Source organism: Clytia hemisphaerica, unplaced genomic scaffold (genome assembly GCF_902728285.1).
Source record: "Clytia hemisphaerica strain Z4C2 unplaced genomic scaffold, Clytia hemisphaerica genome assembly, whole genome shotgun sequence".
NCBI classification, from domain to species: domain Eukaryota; kingdom Metazoa; phylum Cnidaria; class Hydrozoa; order Leptothecata; family Clytiidae; genus Clytia; species Clytia hemisphaerica.
Window position 1 is genome coordinate 153,243 of NW_027103892.1, and position 24,607 is coordinate 177,849.

Below are 24,607 nucleotides of genomic sequence, written 5' to 3' on the forward strand. Positions count from 1 at the left end.
TGTATTGTAGTAGCAATATAAGTGAATACGGAGATACGACCATATCATTTAGTGCTGACGGAGAAAATTTTATCTAGACTCATTCGTTGGATGCAGTATTTGCATCACAAAAGTTGTCATTAAAAAAATGCGCCCGCAGAAAAATAACGAAAATATTTGTTTAGATATCGTAAAGTTTTGCTTATTTGGAATAACATTGCGATGACAATAAGTCAATAGGACATCCAAGATTGTGCGAGCGAAGCGAGCAAGAAAATTTTACTGGTTAAAATAGCGGAGTAGACTTATCTTTTTTGAAAATTTTTCTGCATGAAACTCATGAAGAAACTAAAAGGTAAATAGTTTTATACCGAAATACCCTTTTTTATTGATAAAAATATCGAAATACCGACAAAAAACAGGCAATTTACCGATACCGGTAGAAAATGAAATACCGTAATCCCGTCGTTTTTTTCTCGTAATACTGATTTACCGGGGGTAAAAAGGCCCAATACCGTCATACCGTAAAAGTGAAACCCCCCCTAAAAAATTAGTCCAAGGTAACACACGCAACAGTGAAAAGTTAAGTCTTGGGTGCCACATGGAAAAGTGCGAAGTGTGTTGTGAGCTTACAGGTTCTACACATATCAATGACGCAAATAGGCAACCTTGGGATAGCAAATATGTTTGCTGTTAGTTGGTACAAAATAAATAAACACTCAACTTTTCATTAGATAAGCATTGCAACATCCACTAATTAAACACTGAAATATCTTCCTTTTTCTGGACTACGTGTAACACAGCATCGTCTCCATTGTTTTTGTCCTAATTTACCCCCGGGTCTGTATACTTTTTCTTTGATTATTCACCCACGATAACTTCATTTTTCTTTCTTCAACGAATAGAAAGTTTGTAAACATCCATACAAAGATTTCCTTTTCTTTCTCATCCAATTGTATTAATCATTATCGTGCAAAAATATGAAAATTCAGGTGAACCTATTGAACAGGAAAGAATTGGACGGTTTCGCAACCAGCGATTATAAAAAAACATGTTGGGGTGTTCGCAGTCTAAACTGGAATGCTATAAATAGCTTTTCATTCTAGTTGAGAATTGTATTCATCTGCTCTCATCTTTGATTCAAGATGTTGAAAGTCAAAGAGATGATACTTGTTGTTGTGTTCTTGATTTTTCAAGTTCAAACGGCTATTGGATGTGAGGTTCAGTATGGTCTTAACTATCCACGGCACAACATTGATTCGAAGATTCTGGGTACCTGGCAAGAATGTGCTATTTGGTGCGACACTGTGCCTGGCTGCAACTTTTGGACATGGGTTCATAACGAAGCCGGTGGGTCTAACCAACTTAGATGCTATCTAAAATCGCAAGGAGTAATTAGTGGTATCAATAAAAATTGGAGAGCGGTTTCAGGATCTAAAGGATGCACCAACTCAGTTCAGCACAATCGTTGCACACCACACTATGGCCGATTTTGGTATGATTGTGGTTCTTTTGTGAACTTCTTCCCTATCCTAACTTGGCAACATTGTGCTGATGTATGTAGTACACTAGCAGAGTGCCATCATTGGCAATGGAAACATGATGTAAAGAAATGCTATACTCGTACAGGGGGGATAGCCAACACTTGTCAATTGACCCAGAACCCAGATTTTGTAAGCGGCATTCGAAACTGCCAACAAGCGGAATTCCAACACCTTAAATTATTTTAATATACATCATGATCGATATTGAAAGAGTAGAAAATAGATTGAATTGAATATTTTGTTTCAAGATTTCTTTTTTACTCTTTTTCCTTTTGTTTTGTTTTTGCTTTTTGCTTTTTTAATTTTTCATTTGCAACTTTCTTTTTCAAAAAACACAACAATAGCATAATTCAAAAAATCTGAAAAAAATTTAAAATCTTTCGATTAAATACACGTTTTTTAGTTATGGTTTTTACCCCTCGATGCATACAGCCTATATAAAAAATATGAACTGAACCATAAAATGGCTTTCTTTGGCAAAAAAGATGAGGGGGCATGACCCCGTCATGTGCATAGCACTACTTCGTCACATATCCTTACTTCGTCTCCTATTGTTATTTTCTCTTTTACGTCATAATATATGCATGAATAATTGCATAAATTATTTCTGATTGATCTTGAGATTAGAGGTGGTTTCTACTTGCTTTTTTTTATTTTATTGTTCTGTAACACCTCTATAGCTGTTCTATGGTTGATCTCTCTTTTTTTCAAAGGTGTTAACCCTTTAAGTGCCGATGTCGTATATATACGACATGGGCTATATAGGAGGGCGAAGCCCTCCTGTAATGCCCAGTTTGAGTTAGAAATCGTTATTTTTGGTCGAACTCGTAGGAATTAGATTGTCCTTTATGGTCAAGCAAAAAAAAATTCAAAAGTGAGTCTTTCCAGCGAAATTTTAAGCAAAAAAGTCAAAAAAATGCAAAAAATTGACAAAAATTCACTTTTTTGAGATTCTGACCGTTTTTTGACTATTTTTGGTCAACGAGTGATCCAAGAACCTCCAAATTTGGCCCTGTTTTACTTTATTTCCTGTCTTCTAGTGAATTGATTTGAAATTTTACCACTGGGCACCTTTTCATCAGTTCAGTCAGGTCCGCGCAGCGGGCTTGACTGCTTTAATTCCCTAACCTACCCCCCCCTTGGCCGCCGCCCACCACGCCCTTCCTAAATCGGGCGGCGCCGAAGGCGCCCAAAAGAAAGAAGAGACTCTAAGCTATCCAACGAGCTATATACGAGCTTCTAATTCCTTCTAGATCAGGAGATATAAGCCCTTAAAGTTTGAACTAGCGATTTTTTAAAAAAAACTTAGAAAAAAGGACCCTGGCACTCAAAGGGTTAAATAAAGAAAAATTGCAAAAATTATTTTTTTTTTTAGATTTCTCAATTTTTGGCCTAAACTCACTCAAAAAATGCTGAAAAAACCAAAAAAATCACATTTCATTTTCATTCCAAATTTTTTTTTCACTTTTTGTTTAACCCTTTAAGTGCCGATGTCGTATATATACGACATGGGCTATATAGGAGGGCGAAGCCCTCCTGTAATGCCCAGTTTGAGTTAGAAATCGTTATTTTTGGTCGAACTCGTAGGAATTAGATTGTCCTTTATGGTCAAGCAAAAAAAAAATTCAAAAGTGAGTCTTTCCAGCGAAATTTTAAGCAAAAAAGTCAAAAAAATGCAAAAAATTGACAAAAATTCACTTTTTTGAGATTCTGACCGTTTTTTTGACTATTTTGGTCAACGAGTGATCCAAGAACCTCCAAATTTGGCCCTGTTTTACTTTATTCTGTCTTCTAGTGAATTGATTTGAAATTTTACCACTGGGCACCTTTTCATCAGTTCAGTCAGGTCCGCGCAGCGGGCTTGACTGCTTTAATTCCCTAACCTACCCCCCCCTTGGCCGCCGCCCACCACGCCCTTCCTAAATCGGGCGGCGCCGAAGGCGCCCAAAAGAAAGAAGAGACTCTAAGCTATCCAACGAGCTATATACGAGCTTCTAATTCCTTCTAGATCAGGAGATATAAGCCCTTAAAGTTTGAACTAGCGATTTTTTAAAAAAAACTTAGAAAAAAGGACCCTGGCACTCAAAGGGTTAAAGAAAAATTGCAAAAATTATTTTTTTTTTTAGATTTCTCAATTTTTGGCCTAAACTCACTCAAAAATGCTGAAAAACACCAAAAAATCACATTTTCAAAATTTTTTTTTCACTTTGTTTAACCCTTTAAGTGCCGATGTCGTATATATACGACATGGGCTATATAGGAGGGCGAAGCCCTCCTGTAATGCCCAGTTTGAGTTAGAAATCGTTATTTTTGGTCGAACTCGTAGGAATTAGATTGTCCTTTATGGTCAAGCAAAAAAAAATTCAAAAGTGAGTCTTTCCAGCGAAATTTTAAGCAAAAAAGTCAAAAAAATGCAAAAAATTGACAAAAATTCACTTTTTTGAGATTCTGACCGTTTTTTGACTATTTTTGGTCAACGAGTGATCCAAGAACCTCCAAATTTGGCCCTGTTTTACTTTATTCTGTCTTCTAGTGAATTGATTTGAAATTTTACCACTGGGCACCTTTTCATCAGTTCAGTCAGGTCCGCGCAGCGGGCTTGACTGCTTTAATTCCCTAACCTACCCCCCCCCCCCTTGGCCGCCGCCCACCACGCCCTTCCTAAATCGGGCGGCGCCGAAGGCGCCCAAAAGAAAGAAGAGACTCTAAGCTATCCAACGAGCTATATACGAGCTTCTAATTCCTTCTAGATCAGGAGATATAAGCCCTTAAAGTTTGAACTAGCGATTTTTTAAAAAAAACTTAGAAAAAAGGACCCTGGCACTCAAAGGGTTAACAAACAAACTTAATAAAGTGAATGGATGATCGCCGGGATGATCGCTTATTATTTTTTGAACAATTTCTATCTGTGGAAGTTTTAAAAATCGAATTTTTTTCAGCTAGTTTCTTTAGTATCTCTAAAACTAATGATAAAGTCTCCTTATAACAAGTCAAAATGTAGAAGAAAGAAGTTTTTTGATACATACATCAACCAGGTCACAATTTCTGGGACACTTTCGTTTTCGACAGATCACTCTATCCTATCCTGGTGACGGTTGGGATCCCTTAAAATCGGTCATACCGGTTAAAGGGTTAAAGATCGCCCTAAAAATTTCAATAATATTTTTAGGGTTAAGATTCAAAAGAAAGAACACCCTTAGCTTAAAAAAAATTTGAATATTCTTAACGAATCTCAATAGAAAAAGGTATATCTCATTCTGTCTCGTCGGGCGTTTCGGCCGCAAATGTACTAAAAGTGCAAGTTAGCAATTCCTCTTCACCTGAACTTTCAATATATCGTAAAATTCTTTAAATATCGAAGAAATTTTTGGACGAATAATGGAAGTGAGGAGAGCTTTTAATGAAAGATACGATTAAGTAACATTTGGTGGGGTTTTATGTGAAAAATATCTGAATGTTTAAAAAGTAAAGAGTCGCGACCAAGTAGTGTTTGGTGTTTTTGATCCAAACTATGAACATTTCTGATGAGGAAAATCGCGCGACGGAGTAGTTTTTAGTTTGTTTGATCAAAATTATGAACATTTCTTATGAGTGAAAAGGCATGACGAAGTAGTGTTTGATGTTTTTGCAGGCACGACGCAACGGGTACGGCAGGTACGGCGGCCGCCGTACCAGATTTTCACAAAAATACCCGAAGTTTTCCTCTTCGTCGGTCAAATCGCAATAGAATCGCTTAAATTTCCTCATTCGCCGTACCAGATATAAAAAGCTTCCGTCGTGCCTGTTTTGGTCCAAAATATAAAGATTTCTAATGAATAAAAAGGCGTGACCAAGTAGTATATTGTGTTTTCGGTCCAGATTTGGAATATTTCTTATGAGTAAAAAGGCGTAACCAAGTAGTGTTTGATGTCTTTGGACCAAACTATGAAAACTTTTTATGAGTAAAAAGGTGTGGTTTATGGTCCAAATAATGAACATTTCTTATGAGTTTAAAGGCGTGACCAAGCAGGACCAAGTAGTGTTTGGTGTTTTGGTGCAAACTATGAGCATTTTTAAGGATAAAAAAATGTGACCAATTAGTGTTTGGAGTTTTTGGTCCAAATTAGGAATATTTCTTATGAGCAAAAAGGCTTGACCAAGTAGTGTTTGGAGTTGTTGGTCGAAGTTATGAACATTTCTAATGGGTTAAAAGACGTGACCAAGTAGTGTTTGGTATTTTTGGTCCAAGTTATTAACATTTCTAATGAATGAAAAAACGTTACCAAGTAGTGTTTGATGTAAACATGACCAAGTAAGGATAAATCTTTTTGACTGATCTGCAAAATCTAACTTTTAAATCACGTGACCGTGTGGTCAGAATATAAATTTTTGTGAAATTTTTAAAGAACTCTTACGCAAAACATCGTGACCAAGTAAGGATAAATCTTTTTGCCTGATCTGCGAAATCTAACTTTCAAGTCATGTGACCAAGTAAGGATAAAATTATTTGACTGATCTGCAAAATCTAACTTTCAAGTCATGTGACCAAGTAAGGATAAATTTTTTTGACTAATCTGCAAAATCTAACTTTCAAGTCATGTGACCAAATAGGGATAAATTTTTTTGACTGATCTGCAAAATATAATTTTCAAGTCATGTGAAATGTGTAGAGCATCCGTGCATGCGTATTATGGTTTCTTCGAGATATTTCTTTAGAATTTCCATCACGATTGTTTATCGTGCACTCACTCTTCAAAATGTTACATGTATAGTAGTGATTTGATTGGTCAGTTAAAGAAATGTATAATGTCAAAATATATTTTTTATTTACCTCTGCGCCCATCATTTTCACACCTAACTGTAGTTATTTTACGTATTCTAGAAAAATATATCTGTCAATCAATTTTCCATATTTTATTCAAAGATATCTGTCAATCAACTTCTTAGCTTGCATAATAGCGTATGTTACGTCATGTTTAAATGATTAACAATAATCTAGTAGAAACCATGTATATTCAGCTGTTTAATTTTTAAGCATAAATTATGATGTAGAAAAGAAAATAACAATATGAGACGAAGTAAGGATATATGACGAAGTAGTGCTATGCACACAGTGGTAAATAACTCTTGACCGAAGTCTGTATCCTTAACTTTGCCCAAGTGAAGCACAAAATGAAGTTTCTGGCATCAAAGAATGACGAAAAGTTATTTTTTTCTTATTCATTTTCAAAGAATTTTAAAATTATTTTTCTCCAGTTTATTACAGTTCTCTGAATTATTCTGAATTGAAAGGTTTTTTTACGCTTATTAAAAGGAATTTTTTTGTCGCATTTTTTTAGGAATCTTTTTGTTTTTAATGGATTGAGATTTTTCATAAGAAAACAGGGTATCTACAGTATCTACGACCTGTATGTACAATATAATGCATATTTTTTGTGTAATGCTTCATTCAAAATATACAAGAGGTTCATTTTGAATATCTTCTAATATGATATAGTTTCAACACCACCTGGTACTGAGAAATGACCTTTTTAAGAGGTTTTTTATTGTAATGTCATCCAGTATTTCTTCTGAAAGATTTTTCGGAAAAAAATCAATCTAAATTTCATATATTATAGAATGTTTTAGAAAGTATTTAAAAGAATATATGATTTTTGTGTTGACCATATAAATCTATTATAATATTTTAGATGGTAAATGTATAAATTCATATATCTTAAATTTTATTCTAGAGAAAGATAATGCAATCATCAACAATATTTCAAAAATTGAAGGCAATCTGTGTTCCTTTGGTGTAAAACTCGTCTTATGGAAACTTGCAGCGGTTTATTGAAGCAATCAAATTTTAGATAATGACTGCATCGGTGAAGAGTCGTTATTTGAGTATGCTTTGTTTCCGTTCAAACTAACTTTCCGGCAAGCAAAATTATGTGGGAATGAAGAGATTTTATTCTTCCAATGTTTATCAGCTTTGTGCTGTAAAGCAGCTGATAAATCAATTGGAGTTGAAACTGTGATATGGATGCTGAATACATTCTCAATTTACTTCACACCAAAACAAATGTGGGATGGCATAATGATGCCACAGTTGAAAATATTCTAGCCTCGAAATCACTGGTAAAATCAGAAGAGCATATAATAGCAGCATTAGAAATGATCAAACAACTATTGAATAAAACAAATCTTGAAGTTCTGCAAACCATTTACAATAAGGAGGATAATTTACCGCTCCTTGGTCATGTGTTGTCGATTATTTTGAAATTTCTAGAGAAACAAAGAAATAAAGAGTTATTGGTGACAGCTCTTGATGCCATTCAACTTCTAAGTGGTGGCAAGTTTACCACTTCATCCCTTGCTAATACTGTTGCATCATACATTCTTCACCTCAAATACTAACCAATCAACAAAATTATTGATCCCAGCTTTGCAAATGTTTGGTAAAGTTACTAGCTTGGTATTGAATGATAATGACTTGCCAAAACCTCCCAAACTGTCTTTGGATAATATACAGCAATTGGTTTTGGTCAAAGTTGATAATACCAACGGTGCTGATTGTATAGATAAATCCAGCAAGGACGAAGGCTCTCAAAGTATACAGAAACAGCGTGATAAAAATTGGTACAAAACAACTTCAGAACACGTCAGAACCATTTTACAAAACGCTCTTCCAGTATTGGTGTTTACAACCCCAAAATAAGGTTAGCATTGGTTGATTTTGTTGGAACACTGCTGAACAAATGTTTATTGGCATTGAAAGATTCGATTCCCATTCTTATGGATTCACTTGCCAAATTTCTTAGTGATGATATAGATTAGGTAAAAATGAAGAGTCAACATTTGTTGGAACAAGTCAAAGATGATTTCAAAACTAAAGGTATTACCTTTTGATTAAAAACCCTGCTTTTTTTAATGGTAGTTTTTAGCAGAGCGACTTTTCTTTGGGTTTGATATTGTTTATTCAGCACCAGACTAGCCTTAATTAAACTTATTAAACATATGTTCTAAGATTTATAATTGAAAAAAGTTGCCTTTAAATGATAAATAATAATAGGAAAACATCCAGTCCACCACATACTGATTAGGAAATGCTTTGCAAAGAGTCAAAAAATATTCTGACAACAACCTAATTTCACATTTGAAACACTAATTTTTTTAACTAATTTCCAAGTAATTTTTAGACTTTTTCCCTTTCGTTTTAAAAGCAAGCTAGGTGTACAAATTTCAACATTATTGGTTTAGTTGTACAATCTACACCTATACACGTTTTATTAAACTAAGACAAAAACCTTTGAATACCTCAGTTATACCTCTTTGCGTTTAAAGGTTCTTAGAAATGTTTTTATTTTCAGCATTTTGTGAGTATCAAAAAATCCCATGTTCTAGAGCCTGCAAAGCCCTAATGCGCTTGAATATTCTTAAATTCTGGATCTGAAAACAGCTGAAAGCCATGTCTTTTTAAAGATGAAAAACGACATTGATGTGCTTGTTCTTTGAATGTACTTCAACTTTGAGCCTCGTAGCCTTAAGTGTTCTTTTACTATTTTAATTAAAAATGTGCACTTTACCCGTGTTTAGGTGTCCTTGATATGACTGATATTCTACAAAACAAACTCCATTCCATGTTTCTATCTCTGCCATGGATAATGCATTCTGGGAGCGATGACATCATCAAAGGATATTTAATAATCTTTGGTGACTCATTCGAAGATTTCTTATCGTCCTCCTCGCACTTGAAAACATTCTTCTCTGCTCTACTACAGGTATCATTCACGTTAAAAAAATTTCAATTATTCAATTTCAAAGTCTGTCTAATGTTTGGAGTAATTTGATATTGGGAGTACCCTTCGACGTCAAAGGGACGTAGCTTACGATTACCAATACGTCACTTAAAAAATAGAAAAAGTGACGTGTGGGGTGGACATTTTGAAAATTCTTGGAAGGCTCTCCAGTGGTGCATATCATGAATTTGTAGGTGGTCATTGCAATGAAGTTGAAAATCGTCAAGCTATCTGACGTTATTGAAAACTCTCAAGAGATAGCTTGAGCAAAGAAAGTTTATAAATGATATTTATCGTTTTTCCATTTTTCTCAGCCATGTTTTTAGATTGTCCTTTTCTTCCGTACCTTTAAACATCGCATACTCAAAGAATTGTGCAAACATGTTGAGCTAGATGATTGTATCATTGCCAGACTACAATTTCAAAAATCACGAAAGCTAATCAAAGCAAGAAAATTCTGTATAAGCTTATTTATATTTTTCACTCTTCCGTGTTTCGAAGTACACGCTTTTTTTTATAAGAATGTCTTCTATAAGAATATCAGGATGAAAATTGGCAAAATCGTAAGAATACCCTGAGAATGCCCTCTAGGGTGAATTTCACAGAATTTGATAAGAATACAGTCATTTTGTATTTGATTAACAGAAAAAAACTGCTTCCTTTGTTAGATATGAATTTAAACTTTGAGGCAGAAATGCAATTTTAGTTCCAAATGTTCATTCAAAAGCTCAAAACTTTGAAATTGATCATTTCTCATGTTTGTAAAAAAGTCAAGTCTAAAAAAGTAAGAATACGTCAAGAATATTTCACCCTCAATTTTGGCAATTTCTTAAGCATACTTGACCCTCATCGTACCAAAGTACACTATTCTTATTAAAGCGTGTAAGGTGTGGTTCATTCCAAATACACCGTTTAATTTTCAACTTTTTGTGAAGCAAATTATGAGCGAAGCAGTTTTGCTATACAGTGTGGTCGTAGTGGATGCATGATTGTAAAATTTGATATACATGTTGCTAATAAAACTATATTAAATTTGATTCAGCTTTATTGTTGGATCAAATGTTGGGTTCATTTGCGCAAGTCATAAAATTGCAACTTTTTAAGAAAATTGTTCGAAATCATGTTGAATGAAGTTTGATCGCCGTCAAACCTTTCATCCAACATTTTCTATGAGATTGACATCCAATTTTGGATGCATTTGCGTAATCATGTTGGATGAAAATGTTTTACTTTTTTGCACAAATGACTTTTCATGCAATTTTTCTAATTTTTCCACGTGACTTTTCGTCCAACATTTCGTCCAACAATGAATTTGAAATTTTGGATTAAATTTTGAATTCATTTGCGCCGGCCTTAAAAGTCAAAATGTGTCAAAAATGAGCTATTAGTAAAAAAGCACCACGGTGGTGGAAAACACCCCCTGATAATAATAGGGTTAAAGGCATGAAACGAAAATTATGAATTTTTTTCTTCGAAAATAATGATATATTTCGAGTATGAGTAGTAAGATAAAGTTTTCCTAACATTACAAAAAAAAGGTCCCAAACACCATTACCCGTGAGAATTACAATATCAATGTCATGTCGTGAGATGAATTATTTTCCATAACGCTTGTTGTGAGGGTATGGACGTCCGACAGGTCCGTAAGGGTATCGACCGTATGGGTAGCCGCCTCCGTATGGATATCCACCCGGGTAATAAGGGCGACGTCTTCGGAAACCAAATCGTCTTCGGAAACCAAATCGTCTTCGGAAACCAAATCGTCTTCGGAAACCGTGTCGTCTTCGGTGTCTTCGTCGGCGACGTCGCCGCCATAGCAACGGTTTCGGATCGTTCAGGTCTGCTGTATTGAAATAATTTCAACAAATTTGTGAAGTCAGATCTCACAATAATGAAAAAATAAATTCTCTCGCATAACATGTGCTGGACACCGACCAGTAAAAAGATCATTTCTAATCACTTCCAAGAAAGAAGAATGATTTAAGATTCAGATTCTATGTAAGGCAAAGGTCAAACTGACCCTTAAGTTGTAATCTAAGTCTGATATAAGTAGAGAAAGCAAGTGAACATGTAAAGAGGCCTAAATACCAGGGAAAAATAGAATAAGAGATGAAACAGAGCAAAAAACCCCATCCAATGGATTAAAGGATTTACAACATACCTTCTTCATCTTTGACTTCGTCCAATGAGCTCTCATCTTGCTCTACGATATCTTCTTCATCTTGTGATGACGTCATCATGTCTTGCGATTGGTCGTCTTCTCCATCCTGTTGTTGTTGATCGGCGATAGCATTGTCTTGTTGTTCGCTCTCTTCCGTACCTGAACACAAAAATTGTTAAGAAAATTATTATTACGACAAACATGATTTATCAAATATAGACAAAAAGATCCGAAATGACTAAATGATATTCATTCTCTTTGCCTTGAGATGATATCTGTTCTGATAACGACAAGTTACAAAAATTCGATTTGGAAGGTGAAATAAATTGTAAAACTTACAATGCACTGCGTAGACACAAAGTGCCAAAAGCAGCAAAGCTTTCCAAATCTTCATTCTGTTGATTGTCTTGCTTGCTTGAGCAAGTTGAATGATTTTGGAAGTCAAAAATTCTGACTTTTTATACAGCAATGAGACAAGGAAGTCTCGACTTTAATATGTAAAAATAAGACTTGTCAGTGTCTCTCATTTCCGTACTATATGCCATTGGGAGGATATACAAGAGCTCATTTTAAAGATTGCTAATTGCTGCTTCCTTGTACAAAGATTTCATAATTTGATCACTTTGTAACGCTTAGCCTGAATATTCAAGCTGTGAAATATTTTCTTATTTTTGATATTTCTGCTCTTTACAGCTTGGTGTGTACCTTAAAAATGCTTGTAAATAATGGAACCTTGTTTTTTGTAATGTTAGTAAAACGTTTTTAGTCGTTATTATATATCATTATTTTCGAAATAAAAATTTCATCGTAGACGTAGACCTTTCAAATTTTTTGTAGGGGCTAATAAAGTTTTGCTAAATTTTATTCCAATACCTCAAACGGAGACTTTTTTACGGAACGAAATTTTGAGTCTGTAAAATCGCCATTTTTCAGAAATTATTTTTTTAATTTTAGAAGTCAAAAGAAAATCATAATTTACAACTCTTGTGAAAATTTGGTGTGATTTGCTTCATTAGATCAAAAGACATTTAGTCGGTCGATAAATTATATTTCCAGATCATTTAAAATGGAAATGATTGATCTGAAAAAGTATGAAATTTTGAGCCACAAACACTCAAAGAAAAGTACCTCCATATCATTTTGACGTCAAATCTTGTCAGGCTACAGTTTTACCTCTTTGTGAATTCGAGTAAAAGAACATACATTTTTTTAGCTCGAAACTTTACGCTCTTCGACATGATATCAATCATTTTGATTTGACTTCAGAAAATCAGATATTTTCCTAGCCCTCATTTCCTTGCATTTTTTGCATGCATCACTTTTTTGGTCATAAAAATATTCTCCAGGCCTATCTATTTTACATTTTAAAATGAAGTCCTTCTTGGCTAAACCTATAAAGGGGGAGGGGGTTGTTGTAGGGGTTCGAAATACCGTTTTCCCGCCAAAATTTTTGCTTAATCCCGGAATCCCGAAAATTGAGAACAGTAATAACACCGTCACACCGGTTTGTACAGGTTCAAATACCGGCATAATGACAAAAAATAAGGCCAAATACCGTCACCGTCTGATTTAAAAAAATACCGTTTTCCCGTCTTTTTTTTCGTCAAATCCCATAATACCGTACTAAAAAATGGCCAATCCCGTCACACCGTAAAAACACAAACCCCCCCCCTTTAAAAGATGTTTAGAAGACTCTAGTGTTGAGCCCTCTGCTACTGCTACAGTTTCTTCTCTGTTACGCGTAAAGCTGAAGTTGTGTCTACAATCCAATATTAATTGCCCTTCGGTATTTGTTTCATAATATTGCAAAAAACAATTCAACGGGCAAAATTGGAATGCCTGCTTCATCGGTCAATCTTTTTACTGTTCAAAAGGTGGCAAAATTATATATACTATTCGAGATTAACATTTCATATCTTAGTAAGGGGGAATTTTTTTTTTTTTTTGAGGTCGCTCGACTTTTTTAGTCAAAGCACTTGTTATATTTTCTGAAAAGCTAAGGGATAAGGGAACCAAAATAACATGTTATATAACATTTTTCAAACACTTTTATGTGTTTTTCCGACAAATATAACGGTCTTAGGCAAAAATCATAGGGTCAACTTTTTATGAAAATTTTAGCTTGATAATAGGACTACTGTGATTTGACGTCAAATCTTGTCTTGATCGTACTGACGTAGGTATGTTTTTGAACTTCAAGCGACAGTATTTCTTTGTGTGTTTTAGTCAGAGAGTTGTTGTAATATATTTCTTTGCTCAGAATTTCATGCTCTTTCAGATGGTACCAATCATTTTCGTTTATTTTGACTCTTGAAAATCAGCTATTTCTTTACCCCTTATTTTCCCTTGCAGTTTTGCCTATGGCGTCAATATTTTTGTCATAAAAAGTTTTCCCGGGCCAAATCTGCGTCCTCCCTCTCAAAGATATCTTGTAATATACTGTTCTTTAGAATAGGCTAAAATGACCAGGTCGTAAAAAATATGTCATGGGAGCCCAGGTTTGGCCCCCTACTATGAGAAAAGAGAGACCTGTTGTATATTTTTGGAAAACTCTCAAAAAATTAATTAATCCCTCTACTATTTTCAGAACTTCGAAAATGACGGGTTGTTGTTCCGACTATATGATTAACATTCTGCTTGCTTTCATTCACCATTCACCATTTCTTCCATCGGTGCACTGAATATCTTGGTTTATCTATATACATGTTTTTTTTTTATAAGCATAACGCTTATAAGCATATGAAGGCTCAGATTTGCAGAATTCCTAAGCATAACATGAGCATATATGTCAGCCATAATATTTTTCAAGTGGTCATTTTGATCTGTTTTTGTTTCATTTTTATCTGGTTTGGTAGAGGTCAAGTAAAAAATAAGACATTCCACGGCTAGCTACATTCCACTGCTCCCAAAATCTGAACGAATTTTTTACAAAATTTCTGAAATTTCATTAAAAAACTTGGCTCGGGGTAAATCATAAGCATAATTTTTAAGCATATAATAAGCATAAACTATGCCTGGATGCTTTGAGAACTTAAGCATACACGAGCCTGACCAAGGGGCATACACTTGCTTATAAAAAAACATGTATTGCGTTAAAACGTGTGCTAATTATATTATAGATATTTACATAATCATCTATCTGACTATTGATGTGATAAATATTCTGACAGTTCCTTAAGACAAGGAAGTTTTAATCACCTTTATGGTATTTTCCTTGTCTCTTTTCCGTGCTTTAAGCTTCCCTTCGTCCTAAAATAAATCACATTATATTCTAAATTCCTATTTCATTGCACAAAAATGAAACTTAACATCGGATGCGATTAAAATCATGAGATATAATCATAGCAAGGAAATTTCGATCAGTATTATGGTATTTTCCTTGTTTCCTTTCTTCGATTTTTACTAATTGTCTGCTTATGGGTATGTTTTGTTTCTTCTTCGTCGAGCTTTGTCTATATCCCTGTATTTCGGGAATTAAAACAATTCGATTCAGTTAGAGGGAAGGAGCACATTGGATTGCCAATCATTTAAACTTTCCTGGTGATGAACTTATTCAATGTTTCAAATTTTTCGCACAAAGATGTGTAACCACAAAACTCTCAAATATGACCGCACCTGATTTTCGAGAAAAAAATTCTGGTAGATTTCAGCCGAAAAACGGGTAAAAAAAGGGTGTTTCGGCTTTTTGAAAAATAGCATAGTTCACTTTTTGTGATTCTTTCCAAAAAATAGGATGCCATTATAGGTAGAAGGCTGACGCAGACTTTTGAAATTTAAATTTTCTCGGCTCAATAAATGAATCTTTAGCTATAAAGAAATAAATATTCTTTATCCTAGTCACGCAATTCTTTGATAAGCACCTGGTTTCTGCATGTGAAGTTGCCATTTTGGACAACATTTATGTTTGGGCATGAGATTTGGGTTGACAAACAAAGCTTTTAAATAAAAGTAAAATATAACTGGACCCGACTTTCGGAACAAATTTTGGGTGCTAATAATCGCTGAGATAAATTTGTCTCGAAAATTCTTTTTAGGTTCAAAATTAATCTCTGGAAAAAAAGCCTCCAAAAACTCACAATGTACTTAAAAATATATTTGATTACCAAATTACTAAATCTTTTGAGAATTGATTTGTATCCTTGCCAAAGTTTTGTAAAGTTCAATTAAAGTCTGTTCCAAAAAATTGCATCCGTACATTTTGTTTTTGATGCATTGCTCTTTTCAGGAGAAAACATAAAATGTAAAGTAATACCTCGTTGAAAAGATAATCTTAAGTGGGTCATTTTAAGACTTTTAAGACAAAAAATGAAGATGAAAAAAATGAAGTTGAAAAATGAAAATGAAATAAGATCTTTTCTACTTGACCAAAATTTTAAATTTGTATTTTTTTAAAACTTTGAGCTTAGCTGATTTTAAATAAGTTTTTAAATATGTTTTCGGATTTTTTATATCTTTCTTGGACCAAAAGCCAACTAGCCACAAGCCATCCATTTTGCCCATTTTTATCCAACTTTGGAGGACTTAGTTAGAGACTTTAGTTAGTTTTATGTTTTGTAAGCATACATCGTTGTATTGTTATTTTGTATAACAGTGCTTTTCGGCCTTCTTTTACAATTTTAATGAGTGTCACATTTGTCAAAGAAAGTCACTATAAGGGCTATATAGTCTACTGATTCAATCGTTTCAAATTTTGTGTTCAATGTTCAATATTCTGTAGATTAACCAGGTGGGCCCATAAAAGTATTTCTTATTTATTAATTTCTCCTAGTGAAAGTATTACGATAGCCTTTCGTGGCGGCAGCGGTGTGGAATGAAATTTAGAAAACGAAAGTACTCGATACGGTGGACGAACTTACTAAATTTGATTTTTGTTTACTAGTTCATGTAGTTCATATAACCACGCACGCTTTTAGATTATCAAACTCTTGTTGGTGATATACCTTTCGGTTTAATTGTTCATAATAGGACCTTAATAGGATATTTTCGAGCTGAAAGAGGTTTCAGTTTCAATTTTGTAATATTTATTTCTATAATCGACACAAAAATATTTTAAGGTATTTTTACAAGGAAGCAGCAATTAACAAAGTTCAAAATGAGCTCATGTATATCCCGCTATTATCGATGGGCCGGATGTGGTATGAGGAGAGATTCTCATTTTCAAGATGGACACTTCCTTGTCTCATTGCTGTATAAAAAGTTGGAGTTTCAACTTCCAAAATTATTCAACTTGCTCAAGCAAGCAAGACAATCAACAGAATGAAGATTTGGAAAACTTTGCTGCTTTTGGCACTTTGTGTCTATGCAGTGCATTGTAAGTTTTACAATTTATTTCACCTTCCAAATCGAATCTTTGTAACTTGTCGTTAACAGGCCAGATACTATTTCAAGGCGAAAAGAATAAATTTCTTACCAATTTCTATGTTCAGGTACGGAAGAGAGCGAACAACAAGACAAAGTTCTCGACGATCAACAACAACAAGATGAAGAAGACGACCAATCGCAAGACATGATGACGTCATCGCAAGATGAAGAAGATATCGTGGAGCAAGATGAAAGCTCATTGGACGAAGTCAAAGATGAAGAAGGTATGTTGCAAATCCTATAATCCATTGGATGGATTTTTTTGCTCCGTTTCATCTTTATTCTATTTTACCTGGTTTCTAGGCATCTTTACATGTTCACTTGCTTTCTCTACTTAGATGAGACTTAGATTACAGCTTGTGGATCCGCTTGACCTTTGTCTTCTATAGAATCTGAATCTTACATCGTTCTTCTTTCTTGGAAGTGATTAGAAATGATCTTTTTACTGATCGGTGTCCACCACAAGTTTTTCGAGAGAATCATTTTTTTGATTATTGTGAGATCCGACTTCAACAATTTGTTGAAATTATTTCAACACAGCAGACCTGAACGATCCGAAACCGTTGCTATGGTGGCGACGTCGCCGACGAAGACATCGAAGACGACACGGTTTCCGAAGACGATTTGGTTTCCGAAGACGATTTGGTTTCCGAAGACGTCGCCCTTATTACCCGGGTGGATATCCATACGGAGGTGGTTACCCATACGGCAGATACCCTCACGGACCTGGCGGACGTCCATACCCTCACAACAAACGCTATGGAAAATAATTCATCTCACAACATGACATTGATATTGTAATTCTCACGGGGAATGGTCTTTTTTTTGTAATGTTAGGAAAACTTTATCTTACTACTCGTACGCAAATATATCATTGTTTTTTGAGAAAAAAATTTCATAATTTTCGTTATGTTTATTAGGGGATGTTTCCGCCACCTTGTTGCTTTTTTGCTAATAGCTCATTTTTGACACTCTGAAACATTTTGACTTTTACTTTAATCTTTTTAGCAACGTGTTTACTAAATTTTTGAAATAAAATTTTTTTTGAAAAACTTCACTCATCAATTTCATTGGTATTTTGAAAACCAGCAAGTATGTTAAAATATCCTTTTTGGTCTTTTGCATTGGTCAGTGGTAGGGGATAGCTTTACGATGGCGCCATTACCTTTATAATGACGTCATCAACCCAAATATTTTTTACTATTAATTTCTTTCACGGACTGGATCATTTCTGCCAAGTTTCAAGTCCATAGCACCTCTAGATCAAAAGTTTTCGAGGCTGGTGGAAACCGGGGAGTTTATCCTTGATATTAGGAACCCCCAAAAAGGTTGATGATAATAAGGTTAACGATACTTTTTTAATTATGAAGGATCTAGAGAAGCCACCCAGCTCGTATCTCAGGATTGAGGGCTGCTACGAAGCTGAGTTTTTGTCCAGTAACAGATTTTAAACAAAATATTATCTCAGAAAATGATTTGCAGCAGCATGATCTTTTGCATCCAACTGACTGCATTTGGTTAAAGACTTTTAAGAATTTTAGTTTTTTACTATTTTAAAGATTCGTAACCTTAAAACCTTCATCCTTATGCAATTCTTCGTCTTCGTTGACGAAATCTTCATCCTAAATCTCTTGTGGTGACGTCATCATCATATCACGTGACCTACCCTTTCTTTATTCGATTCAATCTGGTGTTGATGAGAGTCGATGAAGGTGCCTGAACATAAATAGAATAGTAGGTTATGATCACCTATCGACTCATAAAGCGTGAGTAGACTGGGTTAAAGTTTCCAAGCTAGGATTGACGTCAAATGTGTCTGAAGTTTAATGTATCGTCGATGGATGTTTTTCTTGCGTGCCTTACTTAAAAGAGGCCACAGGTGGTTTGCGTGATGGTGTGATTGGATCTTTATTTTAAAGGTGATGGCGTGGTCTTTGATTTTTAAAACGTGGTACGTGATAGATGATTTTTTGCATAGTGACCCAACAAGTGACAAAGCCCGATTTTCTGGGCCAAAAAGTGCCTTCTTTATTTCATTTTTTTGCATAAAGATAAAGTAAGGTTTAATAAGGGATATCTTAATAACGGGTTTCAAAATAACGGGTTTCAAAATAGTTTTTTCATTCCTTCAACAGATTTTGGAATTCGATACGAATGACGTCACACTTGTGGAAGAGAAGACGCAGTTTTCACACCTTTCTCTAACCAACCAATCAAACGACGGCAAACAGAACAATGATTTCACCGAATCTAAAAAATATTTCAAATACTTCAGCAGTAAAATCGTACGGTTGACAGGTAAGTCTTTATTAAAGCCGTCCTAATAAGTGGGCCCAAGGTTGTTAGTAAGTCTGTGACCGCAGTCGGAGGCGACCCAAAGGCTGGGGGCCGTGGTTCTTAATCTTTCGATGTTTTCCATCCCCCGGACCATTCTAGGATCCCCCCGTTTATTAATTTTTGGAAGTATTTTCAGCTGTCGAAAGAAGAGTCCCTTATTTTGCTCTATATGACCAAGGTTTAGTCTTTACTTGTGGGGGCACATTTTTCAACCCCCTGTAATTTGGTCTCTCCTTTTATTTCCATTTATGCAATTTTCGGGTAAAGAGTTTTCCTTGTACGTACATAAGTAAGGCTTCAAGAATTTTTATAAAAAAAAACGATCCTATAGTTCGCTCTGTTTTATTTCTTTCATCTCTAAAAGTGAACGATATCATCCACCAAATGGTGAAAAATTGTAATATTGTCGTCATCATTGACTATTTAATTGGCGAATGTATTGACTATCACAGATGGAAACTACAAACTATTTTCGTTTTGAATGAAGTCATCAAATCTAGCCAGCAATTAAAAGGTAATTACGTTTTTTTATGAGAACAACAACATAAAAAATAGTTGGGTTTCTTTAATTCGAATCTCTTAGCTCTAGTTTAATCGGCCGACTTTCTGCCCTGCTTATTCTAATTGTTAGAGTAGGCAAAAAGAGGGCACAAAGTTGGTTGTTAAAATCTTTGCTTGGAAAGGTTTGAAAGAAGACATTGCCATTGACGTCAAAAGAAGGCTATGCATCACTTTAGACAGCCCACTTTATGCCCTCTTTAATTCACAATTAGAATAGGCAGGGCAAAAAGTGGGCCGTCTAAACTAGAGCTTATACTCGAATGTCTCCTCAAGTCGAACAAGCTTTCTAGTCCCTTCAGTTAGCACGACCTTACTGGGTATATCGAAATTCCCTTGTGGACAAATTCGTGTTCGAGTTATGGAGACTCCACTGGAGCTGTATGAATTCTGGCCCGATCCCTTTTTTTATGAGAATGATATGAGTTTCATATTTCAGAAATAATTTTGACTAAATAATCAGTATCTTGATAAAAAAGTAATTTGGGAAATTTCTTTTGGAATTTCAAAGAGGTTCGATTGATAGGAATGATCTTAATTTCTGGGACTTTCTTGAAGTGAGACTAGAGAATAAGTTCGAATTTTAGAAAGATTCAATTAATTTAGGCTCGAATTATAGCAAGTCACACTTTCTTTGTTATAAAGGGTGGCAGAAAAATAATTCGACTGGTTTAATGTTTTAAATATAATTCCTAGACTGGATTCATTACCAGTATCTCAAATCCAAATCTGAGAGTAATCGTTTAATATTTACTTATTATAAATATCTTTGTGCCATTTCCTACTTTTAGCATTCAACGCCGAGCCTTACATCGACCAAATCTCTTCCATTTACTTACAAGACCACTTATGGAGGGTTCCCATCTCAAACCAGTACCTTCAATTCATCGGAACTCGACAAGGACAAAAAAATGAGGCTATAAACTCTGTAACTTTTGAGAGTTTATCACTTACCGACATCGACAAGCCTCAAAATGAACCCTTATTTTCACAAAATGAACCCTTATTTTCATATGAAAAACAGTCTGACCTTACCCTTTGAAACTATTAATCATAACATTTAATTGATATGCTTACTGTTGGAAGGCTTTTCTACACACTCGTATATTTTAAGGACCAACTATAACATACATCTCATCAAAACGCTATATCCTATCCTGGAGGAGGTTGGATCTACCAATGCAACTATCAACAAAACAGCTTTATAAACTTTAAACAACATTTCAATGTATTGTAACTATGATTCGTTATCAGATTTGATCCTATTCAACTCGGATTATCTCATCGATGCAGTGACCCTCCAGTTCCGTCACATAATGATCGACTCCGCCGCGCCGGGTGTTTTAGCCGTCATTCTGAGACTCTGTGATAAAGACATTATGCCGATAGTATGTGATTCTGCCGCTGATGTATTTCGTCTACTTGATGAATACCAAGAAGAAATTGATATTCAAATGTTGGAGATTTTAGCTGTCAACAAATGGTTTTGCTCTAATAAAAATGAAACTGGTTCGACTGTGGACTCTGATATGAAGGTATTAACCCTTTGTCTGCCGTGCGTTTTTTTTAAGATTTGACCTCTGTGCCACGGGAAAAATGAAGGTTCTACCTCTGTGCAACGGAAAAATTGAAGTTTCGACATGTTTGCCAGATGTCGGGATATGCCGACTTGAGTGGCTGCAGTGTACACCTATCACATTTAGCTTTAAGTGATATGGTGTTTCCTTTGGGAAAAATGTATGATCGTGAAATCTTTCAAATATATTTTGATTATTGAACTTTGGCATTCAATGATCTTTCAATTAAAAACCGTTGCAAATAGAGTGTCAAGTCGGCTATGCCGTCATTGGCAAGTAATTGGAAAGTGCTCATGTCAGCAGATGCCGACAACCGCAGTTAAAAGGTTAAGGTCCACTCCTTTTGACTTGAACCATCATAACACGAACCTCGAGTCATCCTTTTGCCCTTATCTTATTTTCCCCCATATCTCAAACTATGTATAAATTCAAACTAGGTGTGTCAACCATAGATAGCCATTAGCCCCGCCGAGCCGTTTGAAGAGAGCGGGGAGGAGTTCACTTTCTAAACACCTTAAAACGCTGTCTAACTGCATAAAAAAAGGATTTCGACTTATGAGTGAAGGTAGAGGTATCACCATAAATCCCTAACACCTTCCCTGGTAGTGCTTGGGATTAGAACACAGTCCATACTGAGTTTATCGTTCTACATCTGCAATTTGAGCTTTACTAAGCTCATTTGGATTTCGACTTCTCAAAAATTTTAGTATGTAAAAAAGTGAAGGGTCCATCAGAGCTAGTAATTTAAGATTCTTCATTTTAATTTTCAGCTGAAGAACTTAGAACCAACGGACGTACTCAATGACGGCACCAGTGCAGTAGATTTCTTTACACAATACACAAAAGTTTTACAACAAGCTCACGGGAATATTGAATATATTGACGAAGAAGCAATCAATGGAAATGATGATGATGGTGGTGAAGGTGACGAAAAAGAGGAAGAAGACAAAGAAGATCAGATTCCTCTTCATTTTGATATTCTGATCAAGGTTTGTATTCTAACGTCTTGAAATAGTCGATCGGTTGGTCCAAAATATAATAAACAGACAGACTTAATTGCTGGAGGGTGGGGTTGGAATTTGTACCTCTAAAAGCCACAGAATTAGATGATTATGGACTAAAACGAGGCTATTAAGAGCAATTCAGCTTTTGATAGTTTAAGATTTTCAGAAAATAAATAAATTGGGAGCACTGGGCGAAAAGTCAAATTTCCAATACATTTGAAATCCCAAAAAATTCCTAAAAATGTCTGGAAATTCCAGATTTTTGGACTTTAAGAACATAATGGAAATATCAAATTTTCCAAAATTGGAAAGCTCATTGTGTGACATTTTCTAAATTTCCAAAATTTAAAATATCAAATTTCCTGGTCTTTTTTTATGTTTTAAAATTCATCTTTTTGGGGATTTCTTGAGGAATGGAAATATCAAATTTTCCAAAATTGAAAAGCTCATTGTGTGACATTTTCTAAATTCCCAAAATTAAAATATCTAATTTCCTGGTCTTATTATTTTATGTTTTAAAACTCCTACTTTTTGGGATTTCTTGAGGAATGGAAATGTCAAGTTTTCCAACTTTGGAAACGCCACTATGTGACATTTTCTAAATTCCCAAAACGTTGAGGCCTCAAATATTTCCTGGTATTCTTTTCAATCGAAAGGTCATCTTTAACAGGTTTTTAAAAGCTTTAAAAGAAGACAATTACTATCTGAAAAAAGACAATGAAATCTCCTTTGTTTTATAAATTTTAGACTACAAAAAGATCGAGCTTCTATATATGTTGAGATATGAAGAAAGTAACATTTTCATTGACAAAATCTACTACATACAGTACATTATATCTTTAGGGAGTGGTCAGAAAGTATCTACTAGGGGGGGGGGGGGTAGGAAGTCTAATTTCATAGTTTTACGTTTCAAGATTTCAAAAATTTTTCGGCCTGACGGCCCACAACTCGAAATTTATTTTATTAGATATATCTACATGTCATACTAACATTATTTGGCCATCATCGCCTTGCCCTTTTGGTTTGTAGCATTGAGCTAGATGAGGGAAGTAGATTAGTGGCTTTCACAGCTCATCAGAGTGGTTTGAAAAAGTACTTTTTAGAAAGAAATTTGTCAAAACAAAGTGTCTTTTAGTTAAAATGGTGGTGAAAAACATCGAAATTTTCTCCCCGTACAAACCATGGTTGTGCTCCTTAGTCTACTAATATCTTATAAATTACATACACAGAGCTTTGACAGACCCTCGAAAACCTGAAAAATATAGGTTTATAGGGAAATTTCAAACTCAGAGAATTTTATTTTTCAGACTCCTTTTAACAACAGAATAGCTTGTATTTTAGGTTCGAGTCCTGATCTTCAAAATTTTCTCCCTTCGGGGCCAACCATGGTGGCCCCTCAGGAGATTTTGAGTAATTGAGATGCCTCTGTAATGTAGGGAGATTGTGTATCAGGGAAAATAAGCCGTAATTTTCTCCCAAAACTTAGGGAAACTCAGAGAAAATAACTCGTTGATTCTTATTTTAACCCTGGACTATTCCTTTAGGAGATCACACTACCATTTCGATTGACGTTTACACCACGGGTTTTTTTCTTTTGTTTACTTCAGAAAAATTCCGTCGTAACCATGGAAATCGACGGAAAAAATCCCGTGGTGTAAACGTCAATCAAAATGGTAGATCTCCTAAAGGTCTATACTCAACTTTACAGGGCTAAACTATTTCCCTTACTGTCATACAACAAATAATACTCTTTGTACCGCATCTGTAGGAATTCTTTTTTTGCGTAAAAATTTTTCTAGTAGGGGGGGGGTGCGAAAAAATATCGGGCCTTATGAGGGGGGGTTCGAAATTTTTTTCCAGGCTAGGGGAGGGGGTGCGAAAGTTTTTTGGGATTTTTCAAAATATCCTCCACTCCCCCCTAGTAGATACTTTCTGACCACTCCCTTATTTTTTCCTACCTCAATTGGCCGATATTTAGCGTTATTCTGATCATCAACTTTAAAATAATTGCTTGTGTCAAATCTATTTTCTACATCTCCAGCAATATCTCTATAAATATCTTCTGTCTTAACATGATAAACAAACGAATCTGTATCCATGTACATTAACTTTGCTGCTCCTTCATATTTTGGCTTAATCTATATACTAGTCATAGCTTTCACTAAATGCCCCCACATAAAGATCATGTCATGCACTTATAAAGCTTTAAGGCTTTAAAGATTAAAACATTAAAAAATAATCAGGAATAATTGATTGATTTAATTATTGATTGATTGGTTGATTGATTGATTGATTTATTGATTGATTGAGGCATTTGCTTGAAAAAAAA

The 24,607-nt window shown here is 34.9% G+C and overlaps 3 protein-coding genes and 1 long non-coding RNA gene across 5 annotated transcripts; 3 read left to right on the forward strand and 1 right to left on the reverse strand.

Annotated features, from left to right (window-relative positions):
- Nucleotides 1-10,748: 10,748 nt before the first annotated feature.
- Nucleotides 10,749-11,891, reverse strand: LOC136808694 (uncharacterized). The gene is made up of 3 exons (XM_067065236.1): nt 11,781-11,891; nt 11,442-11,600; nt 10,749-11,123 (listed from the first exon to the last, which is right to left on the reverse strand). Exons 1-3 carry the CDS (start codon nt 11,833-11,835, stop codon nt 10,876-10,878), a joined length of 462 nt encoding a protein of 153 aa, XP_066921337.1. The 5' UTR covers nt 11,836-11,891; the 3' UTR covers nt 10,749-10,875.
- A 4,757-nt stretch (nt 11,892-16,648) lies between these two features.
- On the forward strand, nt 16,649-17,712 carry LOC136808695 (uncharacterized). 2 transcript variants are annotated; one of them, XM_067065238.1, is made up of 3 exons: nt 16,649-16,752; nt 16,868-17,026; nt 17,346-17,712. In XM_067065238.1, the coding sequence occupies exons 1-3, from the start codon at nt 16,698-16,700 to the stop codon at nt 17,570-17,572; spliced, it is 441 nt and encodes a 146-aa protein (XP_066921339.1). In that variant the 5' UTR covers nt 16,649-16,697; the 3' UTR covers nt 17,573-17,712. The 2 variants fall into 2 exon arrangements, with proteins under 2 accessions (XP_066921339.1, XP_066921338.1); XM_067065237.1 differs by having other exon boundaries at nt 16,652-16,752; nt 17,343-17,712.
- A 1,236-nt stretch (nt 17,713-18,948) lies between these two features.
- On the forward strand, nt 18,949-20,682 carry LOC136808696 (uncharacterized). The gene is made up of 3 exons (XR_010846912.1): nt 18,949-19,100; nt 19,504-19,653; nt 20,489-20,682. It is a non-coding gene; the product is annotated as an uncharacterized lncRNA (long non-coding RNA).
- Nucleotides 20,683-20,720: 38 nt separating this feature from the next.
- On the forward strand, nt 20,721-22,329 carry LOC136808697 (TELO2-interacting protein 1 homolog). Its single transcript, XM_067065239.1, has 2 exons — nt 20,721-21,232; nt 22,045-22,329. Exons 1-2 carry the CDS (start codon nt 20,924-20,926, stop codon nt 22,282-22,284), a joined length of 549 nt encoding a protein of 182 aa, XP_066921340.1. The 5' UTR covers nt 20,721-20,923; the 3' UTR covers nt 22,285-22,329.
- The last annotated feature ends 2,278 nt before the right edge of the window (nt 22,330-24,607 follow it).

Bases quoted from the DNA above. Each gene is read 5' to 3' on its own strand.
- LOC136808694 (XM_067065236.1), bottom strand. From the start codon at position 11,835: ATGAAGATTTGGAAAGCTTTGCTGCTTTTGGCACTTTGTGTCTACGCA. The intron at 11,601-11,780 runs GTAAGTTTTACA...TTTTGTGTTCAG, and splicing joins TTGTGTCTACGCAGTGCATT to GTACGGAAGAGAGCGAACAA. The intron at 11,124-11,441 runs GTATGTTGTAAA...ATTTCAATACAG, and splicing joins CGAAGTCAAAGATGAAGAAG to CAGACCTGAACGATCCGAAA.
- LOC136808695 (XM_067065237.1), top strand. From the start codon at position 16,698: ATGAAGATTTGGAAAACTTTGCTGCTTTTGGCACTTTGTGTCTATGCA. The intron at 16,753-16,867 runs GTAAGTTTTACA...TTCTATGTTCAG, and splicing joins TTGTGTCTATGCAGTGCATT to GTACGGAAGAGAGCGAACAA. The intron at 17,027-17,342 runs GTATGTTGCAAA...ATTTCAACACAG, and splicing joins CGAAGTCAAAGATGAAGAAG to CAGACCTGAACGATCCGAAA.
- LOC136808697 (XM_067065239.1), top strand. From the start codon at position 20,924: ATGTATTGTAACTATGATTCGTTATCAGATTTGATCCTATTCAACTCG. The intron at 21,233-22,044 runs GTATTAACCCTT...TTTAATTTTCAG, and splicing joins CTGTGGACTCTGATATGAAG to CTGAAGAACTTAGAACCAAC.